Raw genomic sequence first — 19,650 nt, 5'->3', positions numbered from 1 at the left:
TAAAGATACATACAACTATTGGGTTGTCAGAAAAGTCATGATGCATTTTTGCAACGAAAAACAGAAAAAAATACATCATGACTTTTCCGACAACCCAATATATGAATGTATCTCAGTGACATTATACCAAGTGAAGAAAGCTAGTCCCAAAAGGTTACATACTCTCTGATTCTATTTACAGTATATGATGCTCTGGAAAAGATCAAACTATAGGAACAGAGAACAGATCAGTGGTTACTGAGGGTTGGTGTGAGGGAAGGGTTAGCTAAAAGTAGAGTAAAAAGGAGGTTTTTGGCATGATGGAATTGTTCTGTATCCTGACTGTGGTGGTAGTTACATGAAATTATACACATGTTGAAACTGTTAACATATACCAAAAAGTCCATTTCACTATACATAAAAATTTAAAATAATGTTAAAATAGTAGTAATTGAAATAGTTTATACTATATATCTTTTTCCATATAAGATTTTAAATGATTTCCTTCAATTGTTAGACACTTTGCTAAAATTATCTTAAGCTAAATATAAACCCTAAGAATATTTGCTGCTAGAACTTACTTAAAATCTGACTGGAAGGTGAGTCTCAATCGTTGAACCTCTTTACCTTAATTTCTCCCTTTTTTTATCCCTTGAATGCTCTGCCTTCCTTTCCTGTCTCTCTCTTGTGCTTTTATTCTGTGTCCTCTTCTCTCTAACGCCCTTCTTTTCTGTTTCTTTGTCTTTATTCTAGGTTAACGGATCATATATCAACCTGAGATATATATTTTACATTATATATCTTGTCAATGAAAAAATAAAAACTTACACTTCTTGTTCTTTGTTTCTTTAAGTTGAATGAATTGAACATTTAAATTTCTCTCTCAAAATTAAAATATTCTGTCAAATTACTTAAAGTTGATTTTTACCCGTGAATGATTTTCAAAATTGGTACTTCCCCTTGGATGCTCAGGCGCTTTCAAGAAGGGTGAAAAATTTTTCCCCACCTCGTCAAACGATAGGCAGATCTTTCTACTTAAAGCTGATGTAACTAACTTTCATTGTTTTATACAATAAAGATTAAAGCTTTATCGAGTCTGGATTCTTTTCTTAAATTATCAAAAGCGAAACTGCATATTATAATTTTTTTTGAGAGGCAGGCATAGCAATTTTCCAACAATCCATTCATTTTAGGCATATACCCCTTTGAAACCAACACATTTGTTTGTAACAATAGCTATATACAAAACAATCATCTAAGAGAGAGATTTAGGGTTAACTTACAAATGGTGGTTCTCACAAAGACACAGACATTTGCCTTTAAAGATGATGATCTAGAATTAAATTGAGCACTAGAAAAGTGTCGGGTTAAAAAGAAAAATGGGTTCGGGAGATTGTATTAAGAAAACGATGAGCTGTGTTAACAAGACACATTGTGAAGATCATTTCACAATATATTCAAATATGAAATCATTATGTTATATACCTAAAACTAATATAATGGTATATGTCAATTATACCTCAATAGAAAAAGGAAAAAGAAAAAGATATGCTATACTAAGAAAAAAGATTAAGGGAAAACTTAATTGTGGGTTTACAAGGTAAAGCTAGAAAGTTTGATAGACTAAGAAGTTCTGTACAAACAGAAAATTTGATCCAGCTCATCATATAAAAAAGGTAATTTTTTGCATAACCAAAAAAGAAAAATGTTTTACTTTTATCTCCACTGCCATCTTCATGCTTTTTCCCACTGTCCTTTCCATCTTCAGCTTCCGAGTTTTCTACTTCCTCAATGACCATCCTTTTTCCCTTAGTCTGAGGCTCAGATGCAGGTTCAGAATTTTTCAGATCTCTTTCAACTTCTGACAAAGTTTTCTGCAACATAATCACCATATTTAAAAAAATGTTTTCCTTTAATAAAAAAATATAATATTCTTTCAGGTAAGAATATGAAGCTATTAAAAAGTGAATAAAGATAACTAAGATAAGGCTTTTTATGGTGATCTGTTTTTTTTTCCTTTTTCAAAAAACTTCATTGCTTTTTCTGATTATAACCATAGCTTCCTTTGTAAAAAACTCAAAGCACAACAAGTATAAAAAAGAAAAGAAAGAATTACTGAAATCCTGCCACTCAAATAACACTATTGATATTCTGATAATCATCTTTCCAGATATGTTTGTACACACACACACACACACACACACACACACACGCGCGCGCGCACACACACACACACGCACACACATCATTATAAAAAGGGAATACCATGAAAAAAAGATGTGTTCCTGAGCTGGGCCCTAAATCTAATCCACTGAAATGCTGACGTCACAAATGCAGTTGGTACATTAGGGACTAGGGACGTTAGCTGCCACTCAGAGAGTGAGACAAATAATCCAATATGTTTACCTGGAAATAATGACAACTTATCAATAGAAGACAGTTCTCAATGCGTTTCTCACATTTCTGAATATACTGTAGGCACAGAAATTAAACAACCTTTGTTCTATTTAGACTATGTTTTTAAAGATGTTTGTACTGAGAACAGCTGTGGGAAATAGAGTATTGCCCTTCAAAGGAGACCAGGTTTGTTTGCTCTCTGATAAAATAATGTTTCCCTCTTATATTGGTTGGGCAGGTTTGCTTGTATCCCACTATAAAAGATGGGGTTTCATGGGGCGGCCAGGTAGCTCAGTTGGTTAAGAGCATGAGCTCTGAGCAACAGGGTTGCCGGTTCAATTCCCACATGGGCCAGTGAGCTGTGCCCTCTGCAACTAGATTGAAGACAACAACTTAAGCTGAGCTGCCACTGAGCTGCCGGTGGGCAAGGGGCGGCTGGATGGCTCAGCTGGTTAGAGCACGTACTCTTAACAACAAGGTTGCCGGTTTGACTCCCGCATGGGATAGTGGGCTGCGCCCCCTGCAACTAGATTGAAAAGAAAACGACTAGACTTGGAGCTGATGGGTCCTGGGAAAAACACACTGTTCCCCAATAAAGCTAAAAAAAAAAAAAAAAGAACTGTGAAGGCTCTGAGACTTCAAAAAAAAAAAAAAGATGAGATTTCATAAATTTAGGAGTACTCATCTGAGTGTGCAGCATCGACCTGGGCTGTTTGGGCTGTTCTGCACCACCCCCATGAGACTTGGGGACCAGGGAAGCTGACATGAACTTGAAGCTCATCGGCCTGCCATGCTGTGAGTCTGACCCAGGAGTCGTGTGCATTCTCCTAGTCTTGTATATTCTTATTAATTTGCAAGTAGGGTAAAATCTCAGAACCTCACAGTTCTCAACACTTATCTCTACTCCTTAGGCCTTACATAGATCTCCGTAAGTGCATACCTGAGTCAGTCTGCTGTCAATGATGTGACGCTTACATGCCAAGTTACAAAGAGAAACACTTTTTTATGGCCATCAAGCTGATGCCTAATCCTACCTAGTAAGCATCTATACTACTCTGTATAATAAATTGAGCTTAGCTTAAAGAAAAGCATTGCCTACAACACTGCAGGAGAGAGAAAAATTAAGTATTTGTCCTTCAGAAGCAGGTTTACAGTTTTTGGACAATTTAAGAGCTTGCTTTTTTCCACCTCAAACAGATGTGAAAATTTGGGGGTGTCTGGGATATACCTACTTTTTAAAGCTGTGACTGACCTAATCCTCAATATTATCTATGTAGCAGGATTAATATCATTTTAACACAAATACAGAAATAGCAAACTACAGAATTTGGTAAGGAATCACTTTCTGTACTTACTTTGGCCAACTCATTATCAGGTTCAATATCCAGTACTTTACTCAAATCTTCTATAGCTTCCTGTAGCTTGTTTTGATGTTTATATGTAGTGGCACGGCGTAGAAGGGCTGTAAATTTGCCAAAATAAAAGTTACATTTTTTAACATATGGTATTATGGTCATAACACATTTCTCAAGTGGGAGAATATAAGTAGCACAGAACAGAGTTTAGGACACAATTGTGCAAAGCTTTTTTTCATATTGTTGCACATATAGAAAATGATGTAAACAGAAAAGGCTGCATCAGGCAACTGTCCCCTCGAACAACCTGGCCCTCTGGCAGCCCCAGGCCCTGCCAGCTTCTCCAAGGACTAAGAGACTGCATGCCTCCACCCTTCAGAGGCACCGTGCTGGGCTGCAGTATTGGGAAGTTTTTCACTAAACAGAAGTGTTTTCTTCCTTACAATCATCACTAGTTATCATTTCACCACTTTATGAAAACTTTGAAGATCCTATATTCAAATTTAGTATATTATTGACCAGGATCTGGCTTAGAATATGGGCCATTAGTGAATGTAACAATCTCTAAAATGATTAGAAGCATGTATTTCACACAGGTATTTAATGAGAGAATTCTGATTAAATCAGCTAGGTTCAGAAATTTAGTACTTTGGTAATTTGCATCAGATTTTTTTATAGGTTTCAATGTATAATTTAATAATTATTTCATATTGAAAATGAATGTCTTTTTAGTCCCATCATTATGCATTATATAATGAGAAAACTGTGTGTAATTAAATCATCATTCTAAAACAATCAGGATTGGTAATTCTGAAAAGAAAGAAATTTATATTTGAATATATTTTTTTATTTTATTTATTTATTTTTTTAATTTTAATATGCCTCAGCTTATCTTTTTTTTTTTTTTTAAAGATTTTTAGTGGGGAATTGGGAGATGGGAACAGTGCTGGGGAATTGGGGGAAGGGGAACAGACAAGTTGCCGTCGTTTTTTTGTTCTTCAGTCTAGTTGTGGAGGACGTTGCTCCACTGGCCCAAGTTGGCACCATCATTGCGCTCTTCCCAGATGAGGCAGATCAGTCGCCGGCTTCTGGACAGCTGCTCACTGCAGCTGCTAGCCGCTCACGCTGGCTGCTGGCTACATACAGTAGCCCATGGCAACCCACTGCCACAGGGGCTGCAGCCTACGCCATCGCAGGCGACTCACAGCAGCCCAGCTCCAGGTTGAGCTGTTGTTCAGCATCTTAGCTGTGGAGGGCAGTGTCACTGGCCCTCATATGTGGGATCCGAACCGGGGCCCTCTGGCGTCCCAAGCCAGTTCTTAACCATCGCATCACTTGGCCGGCCCATATTTGAATATATTTTAATATGCTATTTTAAAATATAAATTTGACCAATTTGATATTAGTTTTAAAATTAACCATCACAATCTAGAGAATAAATCATTTTGTCATAAATTTAACCACAATTCTAACACTGTACTTTAAGTACCAAGTTTAGCTATTACTATTACTACTCAGGTTTCAGAAGGAAATATTCATAAAGAAATATTAATGATATAATAATTATCATTTGTTAAACTTATTTTGGAAATAATTTTAGATTTACAGAAAAGCTGCAAAGATAATATAGAGAGTTCTCATATGCCTTCACCCATCTTTTCCTAATGCTAACATCTTACATAACTATAATATATTTACCAAAACTAAGAAATAACATTGATACAATACTATTAACTAAACTATAGGCTTTATTTGGATTTCACCAATTTTTTCACTAATGCCCTTTTTCTGTCGCAGGATAGGATCTAAATACCACATTGCATTTAGAACAATTATCTTTTGAGTAAAAAAATTAAGTTTTGAAGAGGAAGTTACTTATTCATTTAAACAAACATAAGACTTCTTAATATTGGGTTGTCGGAAAAGTCATGATGTATTTTTTTCTATGTTTTTCGTTGCAAAAATGCGTCATGACTTTTCCGACAACCCAATATTTTATGGCCATACTTATTACTAGATTTGACTCTGTCAAATTAGTTTTTTAAATACTGAAGATGCTGGTGCTTAAGACATTACTCAGAAAAGAAAGAATGAAAACATAAGGCCATTCTAGTGGCAGAAGAGTAGCACAGTGGTTGAATGGAGGCTCTAGAATCTGTTGTTCAGTGTCCTGGCTCTGCCATTTGCTAGCTGTGTGATCTTGGGTGAGTCACTTAATCTTTTTATGCCTCAGCTTCCTCTTTTATAAAACGAGTGTACTAATAATATTATCTGCACCTCTACTGAACTGTTATGAAAGTTAATGGAGTTAATATATGGAAAGCACTTGGTACAGAGTCTGGTGCAGTGGTGGTGTGGGCCCATCAGAAAATTCTAAAACCTTTACCAGGCACCTGCCTAAGGCTAGGTGACCACCCGTACTCTGGCGGAGAAAAAATACAGACAAAAGACGACTTTACCAGTGAAAGGAGGGCAAGCCATGACAATGACAGTTGGGACTGTCCTCCCCCTCAGCACACCCATGGTTTCTACCCACCCATGTTTGTAGCCACAAAACGGTACATTCTATGGGGAAAAAAAATCAGTGTTTATATTTGTCTGGATCCAAAATGTTTAAAGAAATAGAATGAGTATACTAAAATGTATGCTGTTCTCTCTTGGAATGATTCCTTCTTGATAATAGAAAAGGAAAGTGGAGTCTGACTTGCATACGTCAGCCTTGGACACAGCAAGATACTGCAGTCACTGATACAGAAAATAGGGACAGAGTACAGGTTTTGGTAGAAAGATATAGTCGGTTTTGGACATGTTTAATTTAAAATGTCTATGGAGGGGCCAACCGAGTGGTGCGTTGGTTAGGAGTTGGCTTGGGACACCAGCTCTGAGCAGCAGGGCCCCAGTTCAGATCCCACATGAGGGCCACTGATGCTGTGCCCTCTACAGCTAAGATGGTGAACAACAGCTCGAGCTGGAGCTGGGCTGCCATGAGTCGCCGGCAACGGCTAGGCTGCAGCCCCTGCTGTAGTGGTCTGCCATGAGCTACCGGCCAGCAGCCGGCATGAGCTGTCTTGAGCCGCCGTAAGCGGTCATCCAATGGCCAGCAAGCGACTGCCTCACCGGGGAAGAGCGCAATGATAATACCAACATGGGCCAGTGAAGCGACGTCCTCCACAACTGGTCTGAACAACAAAAAAGACAGCAACTTGTCTGTTTCCATTCCCCAGTTCCCCAATAAAATATTTTTTTTAAAAAGAAAAAAAAGTCTATGGACATTTAAGTGGAAATGTCCACAGAGCCACTAGTAGAAGGTTCTAGAGCTTTGGTGTGGGCTTATTATTTTATTGTATTATTAAATATCAGAAAATCTATATTAAATTATACTTAAATATTTGTGGATAAAAAGACACAGTTCAATAAGCCAGTTACAAAAAGATAAATATTATATGATTCCACTTACATGAAGTACCTAGTATAGTAAAATCATAGAGACAGAAAGCAGAATGGTGGTTGCCAGAGGCTGGGGGGGAGGGAAGAATAGAGAGTTATTTATTAGGTATAGAGGTTCAGTTTTGTATGGTGAAAAAAGCTCTAGAGATGGATGGTAGCGATGACTGCACAACAGATGAATATACTTAATACCACTGAACTGTACACTTAAAAATAATAAAGGTAGTAAATTTTATGTTATATGTATTGTACAAAATTAAAAAATTGAAAGAAAAATATCTTCAGATTAACGCAACCTTGAGGTATTTCTTTAAAAACACATATATATTTTATTCAATCTTCTGAGATTGGCTACTTCAGTGTATCAATAATCAGGGATTTAAATTCCAAGTTAAACTTGAAATTAAAAGTAATTTTATGAAGGTAATGATTCACATATAGAAATTTGAGTTTATTTGAAATGTTTTAGTGTCAACACAATGAGTGTCTACAGTCTTTAATGGATCCTACTGTAAATTTAAAAGCATTTTATGAATATTTTTTACCCTTTAAGTTTCCAGGTTCTAACTCCAAGACCTTTTCACAATCCTGAAAAGCACTGTCCCAGTTCTGTAGTTTGAGTTCTGCTTGAGCTCGATTATTATAGGCCGCTATGGTGGGAAGCACTGACAGACTCCTATAAAAGAGACACTCATTGGCAACAAGCAGACCACTGGTAAATATAAGAAGATAAAGAAACTCAGCTAAAGCTATAAATAAAACAGTTATTGCCTGTATTATGGGCAGAACTGTACCCACCCTCCCCTCCCCAATTCATATGTTGATGACCTAACCCCCAGTACCTCAGAATGTAACTATATTTGGAGGTAGTCTTTAAAGATGTGATGAAGTTAAAATGAGGTCATGAAGGTGGACACCAATCCAATATAACTAACTGGTGTCTTTATAAGAAGATGAGACTAGAATACAGACACACACAGATGAAAGACCACTTGAAGGCCCAAGAGAAGACAACCATTTATAATTAAAGAAGAGAGGCCTCAAAAGAAACCAGCCCTGCCGACACCTTGACCTCAGACTTCTAGCCTCCAGAATTGTAAGCAAATAAAGTTCTGTTGTTTAAGCCATCCAGCCTGTGGCACTTGATTATGGCAGCCGTAGCAAACTAATATAGGCTGCATCATCAAAAATAATAAAATACAATCTACAAACATACTAAATCAACATTTAGACACATGCTTAAATATCCAGTTAAGTAAGAGTGTTCAAGTTGACTCAAGCTTTAGTGCTGACATAGGAATGTAACTACCTATATAGATCTCCTATAAAACCAGTTTAGTTAACATTATGTATCAAAAATTTTTTTTTTACATAGTGGGGACAATCTCCTGGTACAAAAAATGGAACAAGCAACCACAACTATTATCCTTTATCAAGTTGTTATTGTGTTAACAGACACAAATTAGTTTGTAATCAAAAGTAGATTAAACTCTAATGAAATTATCATAATTTAATCAAATGCATTTAATTGAAGGGTAGTCAGTAGAATGAGGAACACAGACTTTCAGAGAGCAAATTTTGCTAGATTAAGGGTATGAGTGCAAAATAATAGAAAGAATAATTTAAAACCTACCTGACTCTTGCTTAAAAAGTTGATTTGGAATGTTGTGAAATAACATAAACCTAGATATAGGAAAGATAAGGGTATCCATGCACTAAATTTTCTAAACCCAGAAGAGGAATAGAAGATGAAAATGGAAAGCCACAAAAAGTGTCACTTTACTAAGATCATCAAAGATGAATATAAAGAAGTTACATGGTTGGGTGAAGATCAGATATGGAAAATACATGTAAGAATAAATAATAAGAGTACCAGTAATAATGAGTATTTTCCACATGCCAGACACTAAACACTAAACTTATTTAATGCTCGTTACAACCCAGAAATGAGGTATCACTACTCTTCCCACTTTACAGATGAGAAAATGGATGCACTAAAAGTTTAAGTAACGTGCCCAGGGCCATATATTAGTAAAGGGAAGGGTCAGGATTCAAACCCAAATAGTCTACTCCAGGACCTGCTCTCTTTACCACCATGTTATCCTGACGTTCAGCGTGCAGTTTTATTTAATTCTAACAACTGCTCTGAGGCAGGCACTATTAAAACCCATCACATTGAGAAAACTGAGAGATAAAGAATCTGTCCAAGGTCAGAAGGGCTCAGTCTCAGTTCCCTTAAGCATCATGCTATGCTGCTTTAATCCTTCAACACCGAGATTTCACAAAAGAATAAGACAAGAAAAATTTGATTCCCTGTAATACACAAGACATTCTCCACTGGTGGAAATCTGCAAGAAGAGAAAGAACAATGTCAGAATGACATCCACCTGGCTGAACAGGGGAGGCTGTACTGAATAAGTGCTACATCAAATCCTCTTTACCTTGTATGTTCACTTAAACTGTCAGAAAAACTCTCTAGAGACACAAATAACATTGAAAAAAAAATCTTCTTTGCAAAAGTCGAAGGAAGGTTGTACAGAGTTTAATTCTAAGGTAGCATTAGTGGTTCTATAACCACAGTATGTAACAATATTTTAGAAACTTGGTCTACTTTTCATAGACTTAAGAGCTTCAAAAGTTCATTCAAGTATTTATTGAACATCTACTATGCACCAGGTACTTTGTTGGGAACACAATGGTATAAAAAAAAACTGATAAGTAGGCCTGCTCTTACAGAGCTTACAGTGCAGTTAGTATCAAATCACACAAACTTAAATTGTACCTCCAACAAGTGCTACAAAAGAGAGGTAAGGTTGCTCTAAGAGCCTATAAATTGGGGGGAGGGGCATCAATGGTGGGGGATGGATTAGAATGAAGATTGAACCTCATCTGGGAGGTCAGGGAAGACTTCACCAAAGAAGTGAGGCATGAGCTGAGATCTGAAGAATAAATTAGAATTAGCTAGATAATGAGAGGAGGGAGAAGTATTAGAGAATCCAGCATATGTAAAGGCCCTGTGGTGAGAGGTAGCACCATAAACAGTAAGATTAGATCCAGGCAGCCTGACTCTTACGCTATTTGGACTTTCTTTCAAGTTCCTTTTAGCTGGCTTATATTTTCTCTATAAAATAGGAAAGTTAAGACCTCCGTCAAAAGTGGGGATGGGTGGAAACTTTGAGAAAAGTATTGTAAAAACAAGGCAAACACAAGCGAATTTATGATAAACCACAAATACAATCTTGAGTGATTCTGACATAAATTATTTAGCTCATTTATATCACTTCAACAGTTAAATTTAAACACTGTCGGTTTTTTAAATGGCAAAGTTTAAACCACAATTTAAAAATATGCTCACCTTGTATAATATTTCACAGCCTCCTCATAATCTCCTGAGTTGAAAGCTTCATTTCCTTTTTCCTTTTCACGAGTAGCAAGAAAATCCTTTTCCTTCTCAGTTAGACCTAGAAATAAATGTTTATCTGCTATAAATTAAAATATAACTTAATACAATTTTTAAAAAATTTAAATCCAAGAATGCTTATTTTAACAAAAGCATAAATTTATAAAATAAATACAAGAAAATATAAGGTTTCCTAAGTTTAAGAATGATCCTTTTCTTTTTTTTAACCATTCACAATTTTTGCGGGTTTTGGTTTTTTTATGATTGGTTTTCTCTTTAAAGGTGCTATATACTTATGGACTTCAAATGAAAACAAACTGTTCCATCTTTTTTGTTTTAGGCAAAAAGAAAAAAATTTGAGGGATTTGAAGGGGAAAAAGGATTTTTAAAAAACGGAATGAAAAAGAAACGAATTACAGTAAAAAAATGTTTATATTTTTAAGGTTTACTAAATTAAGCAGTATAATTATTACTCATATAAAATTAAGTAGTTGAAGGATAGATCTGAATTTGTTGAAAGTGGTCAACTTGAGGAGAAAATCATAAACTTTTCAGGGAAATCTGCAGCACTTAAAGAGAATGTCGTCTAGTTTGATAGCTTTTATTATAATTAAAACAATTTAAAGGCTACTAAATTATTATTATTTTCCCCCAATTACCTGCTGTGTCTATTCTTGTCTCAATTTTGGACAAATGTGACTTGTTGTTTACTGCCGTTTTTTCTTTGTAACCTTCATCAATTTTTGAACATTCCTTTTCCACATCAAATCTAAAAAAGAATAACAGAAACTGAAAAAAGTACAATATAAGCAAGAAAATAAAATTTCTTATTATTCTTGTATTTGTATTACTGTGCCTTTAAACACATATTCCAAAAATTCATAACAGGTTTGCATCAAAAGTCATCTGATTCTGTCTTACAAACCATGCAATTTAGTGAGAACTTAAATATTAATCAGACTTATAATGTTTAGAACTTTGTGATTAAAATGCGATAAATTTCTCTCAATTTAAAATTTTTGTTCTTTTTTATTTGGATGAGTATAAGGAATGCATTAGTTATTTTTGGTTGCTCTTAGAAACAAAGGGATACATAAGATTTTTATTTAATGAAAAAACAAGATCAAGGGTGTTTAGACCATATATTCTTAGCACTCTAATTGAAGTACCTTGGTATTCTTGATATGTTCAGGTTTATAATAATTAAGAAATTATTGCAGTATTTTATGGTAGAGAATTTTTTAGTGAAAAATTTTATATAAAGAAATATAAAACATACTTATCCCACTCTGCATAATCCCTTGGAATTTTCTTTTTAGCTGGTCTACTTTTAGAACATTTTTCCTGAAAGAATAAAATCATATTTATGAGACATATGTAATATACGATTAGCAGGCTTTTGGGGCGGCCAGATAACTCAGTTGGCTAGAGCGCAAGCTCTGAACAATGGGGCTGCTGGTTGGATTCCCACATGAGCCAGTGAGCTGTGCCCTCTATAGCTAAGATTATGAACAACAGTTAGACCTGGAGCTGGGCTGCCGCATGAGTGGCCGGCAGCCAGTGTGAGTGGCCAGACTGATTGCCTCAGCCTGGAAGAGCACAATGATCCTAATACCAACATGGGCCAGTGAGCAGCGTCCTCCACAACTAGACTGAGAACAATAGCTCGGAGGTGGGGGAAGGGAAAGATGGAGGAAGGAGAGGAAAAAAAAGATTAGCAGGCTTTACTATAAACAGAATGTGAAGTACTGGATTAAGATATACAAATTGAATAGAAAGAAAAATAGGTACCCTGGAAGTTATTAACATAACAGTATTATATCAGTAGGCTTAAATAGTATTATATTAGTAGGCTTAAAAAGGATTTTAAATTTGTAGTTAATTTTCGGAGCAATCTACAGAACTTTAAGTACATACATAAAATTTAAAAACTCGTGTGAAATGTGATTATTAGTGACTTTCTTATTTGAAAAGTACTAAATTTTCATTCATTCTTTTAAAGCCTAGGCATTGGAGAAGAATAACTACTTTGCTGTTATTAGTCAAAACTTGTTTGTTTGCAATGACAGACAACCAGCTTGGACTAATTCTATTTAAAAAGAATAAATACATATTAGCTTATGTAATCAAACTGATGAAAGGGCAGGATTTTGGTGGATAAAGGAATCATATGGTCTCTCTTTCCCTCTCTCCCCCTGTCCCTAGTCTCTGCTTTTCTCTGCCTGCTGATTTCATCTTCCCTGCTAGCTACTTGTTCTTTCCATGTAGTAGCAAGCATGGCCACAAACAGTCTGGGATTAAAACCTCACAGGCCTTCCAATCAGAAAGGAAAAAGAGAGTGACTCTTCTCTCTGTCTGTAGTTAGAGAAATCCCAGGGAAGGACTGTGATTGGCTAGTTTGGGTCATGTGCCCATTCCTGACCAAGCAATAGCTTGGTGCTATTAAGTGGCCCATCCTAGGTCACATGCCAATTGCAAGCACCAGAAGGGAATGGAAGGGAAACGACAGCCATTATGCTCACAAATAGTTTCTTAAAGATTAGCCATAACCTGAAGCTATTTTAAATGGGTCAATTACCCATGCACAGTTTTGTAACATTGTGCATGGGTCATCAGTAGTTATGCAGAGCTTCCAAAATATTCATACATTCATTATACAATTAACATATCATATTTGTTACTATCTTCATGGAATTCATCAGAAAAATCTTTAACTATGCCCTGTAAGGCGAAATTATTTTGTCACAAGCAGATATTCAAGAGCCACATAAGAATATGAAATATGCTCAATTGCACTTGAAAGCTCAGGTTTTATCACTGGCAAAAAACACTGTCAGTGATTTTCCCTGAAGCAAGAAGCCCACTTCATTCATTTTTAATAGTGTCTGCCAAAAACCCATGCCTCAATAGCCAGTCTGTCAGTCACTCTTCCAAATAAAAATTATTCCAGGAAAAAGTGGCTACCTAAGCTAGCAACTTAATCATACAAGTGCTTTTCTTGAGATAATCGTATTTCGCTTCACAGTGCTTTCTGCATGCTTCCCACAGTGAAAAGGACAAGGCAGTAGCATTATATTTCAAAATAGCATTGACTTTCTGGACCTCCTGGGAGGATCTCTGGAATGATCAGGGTCCACAGACCATGCTGTGAGAACCATGACACCACGAGTCTGTCTACCCCACTGGACTATAAGCCCCTTGAGGGCAGAGACTAAGTCTTATTCATTGTTATATTTTCCGGGCACAGGCTTAGCACATAATGGGTGTTCCATGACTGTAAATTCATTGATTACAGACAGTGGCATCCTTACCATATTACTGTGCACCTCAGTTACCTGAGTAATTCCTAATGGGGAGTGAAAAGATCCCAGAAGGTAAATTATCAGAGGGTAGAGTGGTGAAGGGCTATGGATGTTTTTTTAAATAAAATTAAGGATTCAAGGAGGAGATGAGAATAACAAGAATGAGTTAACCCAAAATGAAGAGATTAAGGTAGCCATCCTTTCTGAAATGATAACAATAAAAAAAACTTTTACAAAGTAGGGCAGAGGGGGGATGGCCGAGTGGTTCAGTTGGTTAAAAGTTGGATTAAGAGGGCGAGCTCTGAGCAACAGGGCTGCCGGTTCGATTCCCACATGGGCCAGTGACACTGCACCCAAGCTGAGCTGCCAACAGGTGTCAGGATGGCTCAGTTGGTGAGAACACGTGCTCCTAACAACAAGACTACCTGTTCGATGGTGGGCTACGCCCGCCAGCAACTAAGACTGAACTCGGCACCTTGAGCCGAGCTGCTACCCGGATGCTCAGTGGATAAAACATGTGCTCTTAACAACAAGGCTGCTGGCTTGACGCCCGCATGGGATGGTGGCTACGCCCACACACAACTAAGGTTGTAACATAGCACCTTGAGCTTCGAGGCCATGAGCTGCCAACGGGCAACCAGATGGCGATTGGCACCCTCCACAACTAAGGTTGAAGAACAACTTGGCTGGTCCCCCTCCCCAATTCCCCAACACTGTTCCTCTCCCCCAAATCCCCGATTTAAACAAAGACGAAAGTAGGGCAGAGGGAGTGGAGTGTGTGATCCATGTTAAAGCCCTAACTCCCAGTGTCCAGGTCACAAGGGCTAAGTTCTGTAATATCAGGATCTGGTGGATGCCACGAAGCTCAGTTTCAACTTAAAATAAAATTAAGTAAAATAAACCTGGAACCCCAACAGGCCCCTTATCTATAGAACCCATGGGTTAAAAAGGAGAGGTCTAAATGACTAAATAGGGATCACCTTCAGAGGAGTAATCAAAAGGGGCTGGAGATAAGGGGGGAAACACATGCACTGAACAAAGGAAAGATATCTACGATATAACTGCTTGAAAGTATCTGTTTAATTCTTTAAATCCATAGTTAATGATGGAATGAACTATTTCCTCGCTGCCTCTACTGGATACATAAAATTATTCCCTGAAATTCTCACACACTGAATTGGATCTTATGTGCTCATCAAAATTGGTCAGAATAGAAGAGACAGAACAGCACAAAAAAAAAAAAATGAGGAAAGGCAGTAAACCCAAGATGCAAGTTTTCAAAGGAAAAAGCTGTTTGATTTTGATTTCCAAGTGATGAAATACAGCCTCCTCAAAAACGTAACAGCACATGACAAGATGAAAAAAATCCCCAGCTTTTCTAAAGGACATCACACGTTAGCCACACTGATTATACTGAGGCAGCTCTCTTAATAAACAATAACAACCTTCCCTCCCTTACCACCCACACTCCACACCAAAAAGGCCTACTGTGGCAACATGAAGACAGCTGTTTGAACCACGAACTGGAGGCAGATTTTCTTCCATTGCTGGAAACGTTTCAGGTTCATGGAAGTGTATTTTATTTTCTTCTTTTTTAATTTCTGATACCCAATTCTGAGAAGAGAGAAAAATGAAAGTAAATATGCAGTTTGAAATAATTAACCAGGTATTAGAAAGGAGTATACATCATCAAAGTTTCCTATGGGTCAATTTTTTGTTGTTGTTGTTGCTTTTTTGTTTTGTTTTTTATAATTAAAGTTTATTGGGATGACAATTGTTAGTAAAGTTACATAGGTTTCAGGTGTACAATTCTGTAATACATCATCTGTATATCACATTGTGTGTTCACTACCCAGTCAGTTCTCCTTCCATCACCATATATTTTATCCTTTTTACCGTTATCTACCACCCTCTCCCCTCTCACCCTCTGGTAACCATTAAACTATTGTCTGTGTCTATCAGTTTTTGTTTTTTCATTTGTCCTGTTCCTTTGTTGTTTTCAGCTTTATATACCACGCATCAGTGAAATCATATGGTTCTCGACTTTTTCTGTCTGACTTATTTTGCTTAGCATAATAATCATGACAATTTGATCATGCCATTCTCTCTACTTGGAATGCCCTTCCTACTCTTTTTTATTTTGGGAAAATACGCATAACATAAAATTTATCATCTTAATCATTTTTAAGAGTACAGTTAGGGGCCAGCAAAGTGGCGCATTGGTTAGGCGTTGGCTTGAGATGCCAGCTCTGAGCAGCAGGGCCCCAGTTAGGATCCCACATATGAGAGCCAGTGACGCTGGGCCCTCTACAGCTAAGATGGTGAACAACAGCTCAACCTGGAGCTGGGCTGCCGTGGGTCACCAGCAACGGCATAGGCTACAGTGGGCTGCCATGAGCCACCGTTGAGCGGCTGGCGAGCGACTGCCTCACCCGGGAAGACCATAATGATAATGTCAACATGGGCCAGTGAAGCAATGTCCTCCACAACTAGACTGAAGAACAAAAGGAAAGCAACTTGTCTGTTCCCCTTCTCCAATTCCCCAATGCTGTGCCCCTCCCCCAATTCCCCAATAAAATTTAAAAAAAAAAAGAGTACAGTAGTGTGGTTAAGTATATTCATATTGTTGTTGCCCTTCCTACTTTTATTTATCCTGCAAGATCTTATTATTCATCATCTCTTCCAGCAAGCATTCCCTGAACTTCCGGATTGAGCTGAAAATGTTCCTTTTCCATGTATTAGCATAAAGATTTAAGATCATCTATTTATTGTTCATCTCTCTCACCATACTATAAGTTCCTTGAGGGCAGCGCCTATGTCGTAATCTCATCTTTGTGATTCAAGAACATGGCACACTGTCTGGCATATAATACGTGCACAGTAATGTTTATTAAACTGAACTGTCACAGGTGCCAGGAAAACCCTGAGTAAGAGATTTTTTTATTATCCATGAAATTCTATTATTTATTATATAATTTATATAGTGAGGGTCTAATATTTGTGAGACATTCTTAAAATAGGCACTGGGATACAGCAATAAACTATATTACCTGTCCTATGGGTGATAAACTATATTACCCATATAGGAAGCAGGGAGGATGAAAAAGGGGCAAACAGGAGAAACAGGAGGAGAAAAAGAAGAACAGTAAGGGAAGAAAGGTAAATGGGGAATGAGGGACAAGTGGTAACCAAAGTATGAAAGAATGGGAGATGAGAAGACTAACTCAAAAAGTAACTGAGAAAGAACACACAATTGGGACAAAAGCAGGCTCTGCAGAGCTAACACTAAGCGGTGCACTCCTCAGAAAATGAAGCCAAAGAACACTGGACACAAACTGCTATTTTAACTTACAGATTAATTACCAGATTTTCAAATTCAAGTCAGTAAAATGGTAAAATGAGAAAGCTGAAAGTTTTTTAAAAATTAGCATTCTGAGTTAGAGAAGACATTACTTCACAATTGTTTTCACATACATCATAATTCACCCCGGGAGAATATGCTGAATAACATAAAGTAAAACAAAAAAGAATTATTTCTCCAGAGTCCATTTAAAAATTTATTTCTTAAGCAAAATGAAATCACAATGGGACTCTGAGAAAATATAGGTAAATATGTATCTGGTGGAAAGAAACTTTGCCTAAGTATAAAACAAACATAAAGATCATAAAGGATAAAATCAAGAGATGTGATTACATAAAAATTAATAAATATTAAATAACACTATACACAAAATTTAAAAGGAAAATTAAAAAATTGAGGGAAAATTTAGAATACAAGTATAAAGGACAGAACTGTTACAAATGAGTAAGGAACACATCCATAGAAAAAAATCAATAAAGGGACTTCTCCTGGTCCTGATGGAGTAACAGGGACTAGATTTACTCTCCTGCCTAAACTCTAGAAACTTGGATAAAATACATGAAACAATGGTTTTCAGACATTGGACAACAGATAGCACAGGACAATGATCCTTGAAAGAAGGGAAACAAATGAGGTAAGTCTTACATTTGCCTCTATTTACTGCTTAGAGTTTTCAGGCTACAGAATAGGGAAAGAAACCCAAACAGCTCTGTAATCTTGCTGAATTCAGAACAGAGTTCAGACTTCATGGAGGCCAAGATTGCAAGGATTTGGGGGGGCAAGATATCCAAGAGGAGGTAGTTAAGACAGAGAGAGAACTCTGAAGATAACCTGAATAGCTCAATATCAATAATGAAGTTGAATTAAAATTTTAGTTAAAATTTTTCCTGTAAAGAAAAGCCCAGTATTATGCTAAGTGAAAGAAGCCAGACATAAAAGACAACATAGTGTATGATGATATTTTATGAATTCTAGAAAAGGCAACTCTATGGTGATAGAAAGCAGTTCACAGGTTGCCAGGGCCCAGGGTTCAGGGTCAACATTGACCACAAAGGGGCACAAGGAAACTTTTAGGAGTAATGGAAATGTTCTATAGCGTGTACATTTGTCAAAACTCGGAGAAATGTATACCATAAAATTCCTAATTTTTTAAATGTAAATGTAGCTCAATAAAGCTGATTAAAAGAAATTAGTAAAGATACAAACAGGCCATTACCAAAATAAAAAATTCAAGTGACAAATAAATGAAAAAAATTTAGCTTTACTAGTAAAAAGAAAAACCACTATCATTTTTTCAACTATTTAAGTCTTAATAAATGTAAAAATAATTACAGTATGCAGTAAAGAGTACCTGAAAATGGGCATTTTTATACATGACTAGTGAGAGAATACAAGGGTACAGCTTTTCTGAAAACATAGAAATAGGTTTCAAAAGCCTTAAAAATATTCAAATCTTTTGATCAAGTAATTTGAATTCTAATAATTTATTTCAAGGGAATAACCATGTAATACAAAAAAATTATAAACAAACAAAAACATGTTTATATAGCACTACTTATAGAAGCTGATTGAAATGGTTCCTTCATGGGATGGAACCATTTATTTGGTCATTTAAAATACACACTTGTGTGGAGCACGCTTGCACACGCACACATTCACAGTATTCTCCTAGATGCAAGAAGCAATCAATACTGCCTAAGTAATTACTACTAAAAGCCCTTCACTGACAAAAAAGATGCCTAGAATTTTAGATAAAGTAGACATATATATAACATGACAATGTCACAAAAACTGGTGTTATTCTATACCTTTATATCACCATCAATTTCTTCCCATTCTTCTGCTGTAAAACTGGATGCTGTTGCTGCAGGTTTATCTTTCCTCAAAGCTCTGCTTTTGGGAGCCAATTCTCTAAGGCGCTTTTCACAAAATTCTGTAAGTTCTGGATAATATCCTTCCTCACCAGACCTTTAAAATATTTCAGAGTATTAGTGTTACCACTTTATGTAGAGATCATCTTGAACAATGGTTTGCAAGCTGGGTTCCGTGGAGCCCAGGGGTTCTGCAGAGATCTCACGGACTGCCCTGCACAAGGCAGAAGAGTGGGCTGCTGCCTCCCACTCACCTTCCTCAACCACCACAACCTTCATTATTACCTGTTGATCTATGCAGTGATGCAACGAAAGAAAAAAAGGAGCTCCAAAGACACAAATTTCCATCACACACTTTAAAAGTTGAATAAGGAATATTTTCTCTCCTCTTTAACACACATGTTCATTTTGCACATAAAGTAATTTTAAACTTACAAATGAAAATTCAATATTAGAGACAGGAAGAAAGTGAGACTTTGGACTTCCTTTACAAGGAGAAGCTCCTAGCCCTCTTTTTTTTTTTTAACACCCCCATCCT

At 36.7% G+C, this 19,650-nt stretch overlaps 1 protein-coding gene across 1 annotated transcript in view; it reads right to left on the bottom strand.

The window, feature by feature from the left end:
* Positions 1-19,650, bottom strand: part of SPAG1 (sperm associated antigen 1) — a 65,128-nt gene that overhangs the window by 36,910 nt on the left and 8,568 nt on the right. Inside the window, exons 4-11 of the mRNA XM_019642565.1 lie at positions 19,050-19,209; positions 15,369-15,494; positions 11,858-11,922; positions 11,238-11,347; positions 10,534-10,639; positions 7,724-7,854; positions 3,732-3,838; positions 1,694-1,853 (exon numbers count right to left, since the gene is read on the bottom strand). Coding sequence (XP_019498110.1) covers positions 1,694-1,853; positions 3,732-3,838; positions 7,724-7,854; positions 10,534-10,639; positions 11,238-11,347; positions 11,858-11,922; positions 15,369-15,494; positions 19,050-19,209 — 965 coding nt within the window. The remainder of the gene's footprint in view (positions 1-1,693; positions 1,854-3,731; positions 3,839-7,723; positions 7,855-10,533; positions 10,640-11,237; positions 11,348-11,857; positions 11,923-15,368; positions 15,495-19,049; positions 19,210-19,650) is intronic.

Source organism: Hipposideros armiger, unplaced genomic scaffold, assembly GCF_001890085.2.
Source record: "Hipposideros armiger isolate ML-2016 unplaced genomic scaffold, ASM189008v1 scaffold_70, whole genome shotgun sequence".
Classification (NCBI taxonomy): Eukaryota; Metazoa; Chordata; class Mammalia; order Chiroptera; family Hipposideridae; genus Hipposideros; species Hipposideros armiger.
This window is presented reverse-complemented; position numbering and strand designations above follow the sequence as displayed.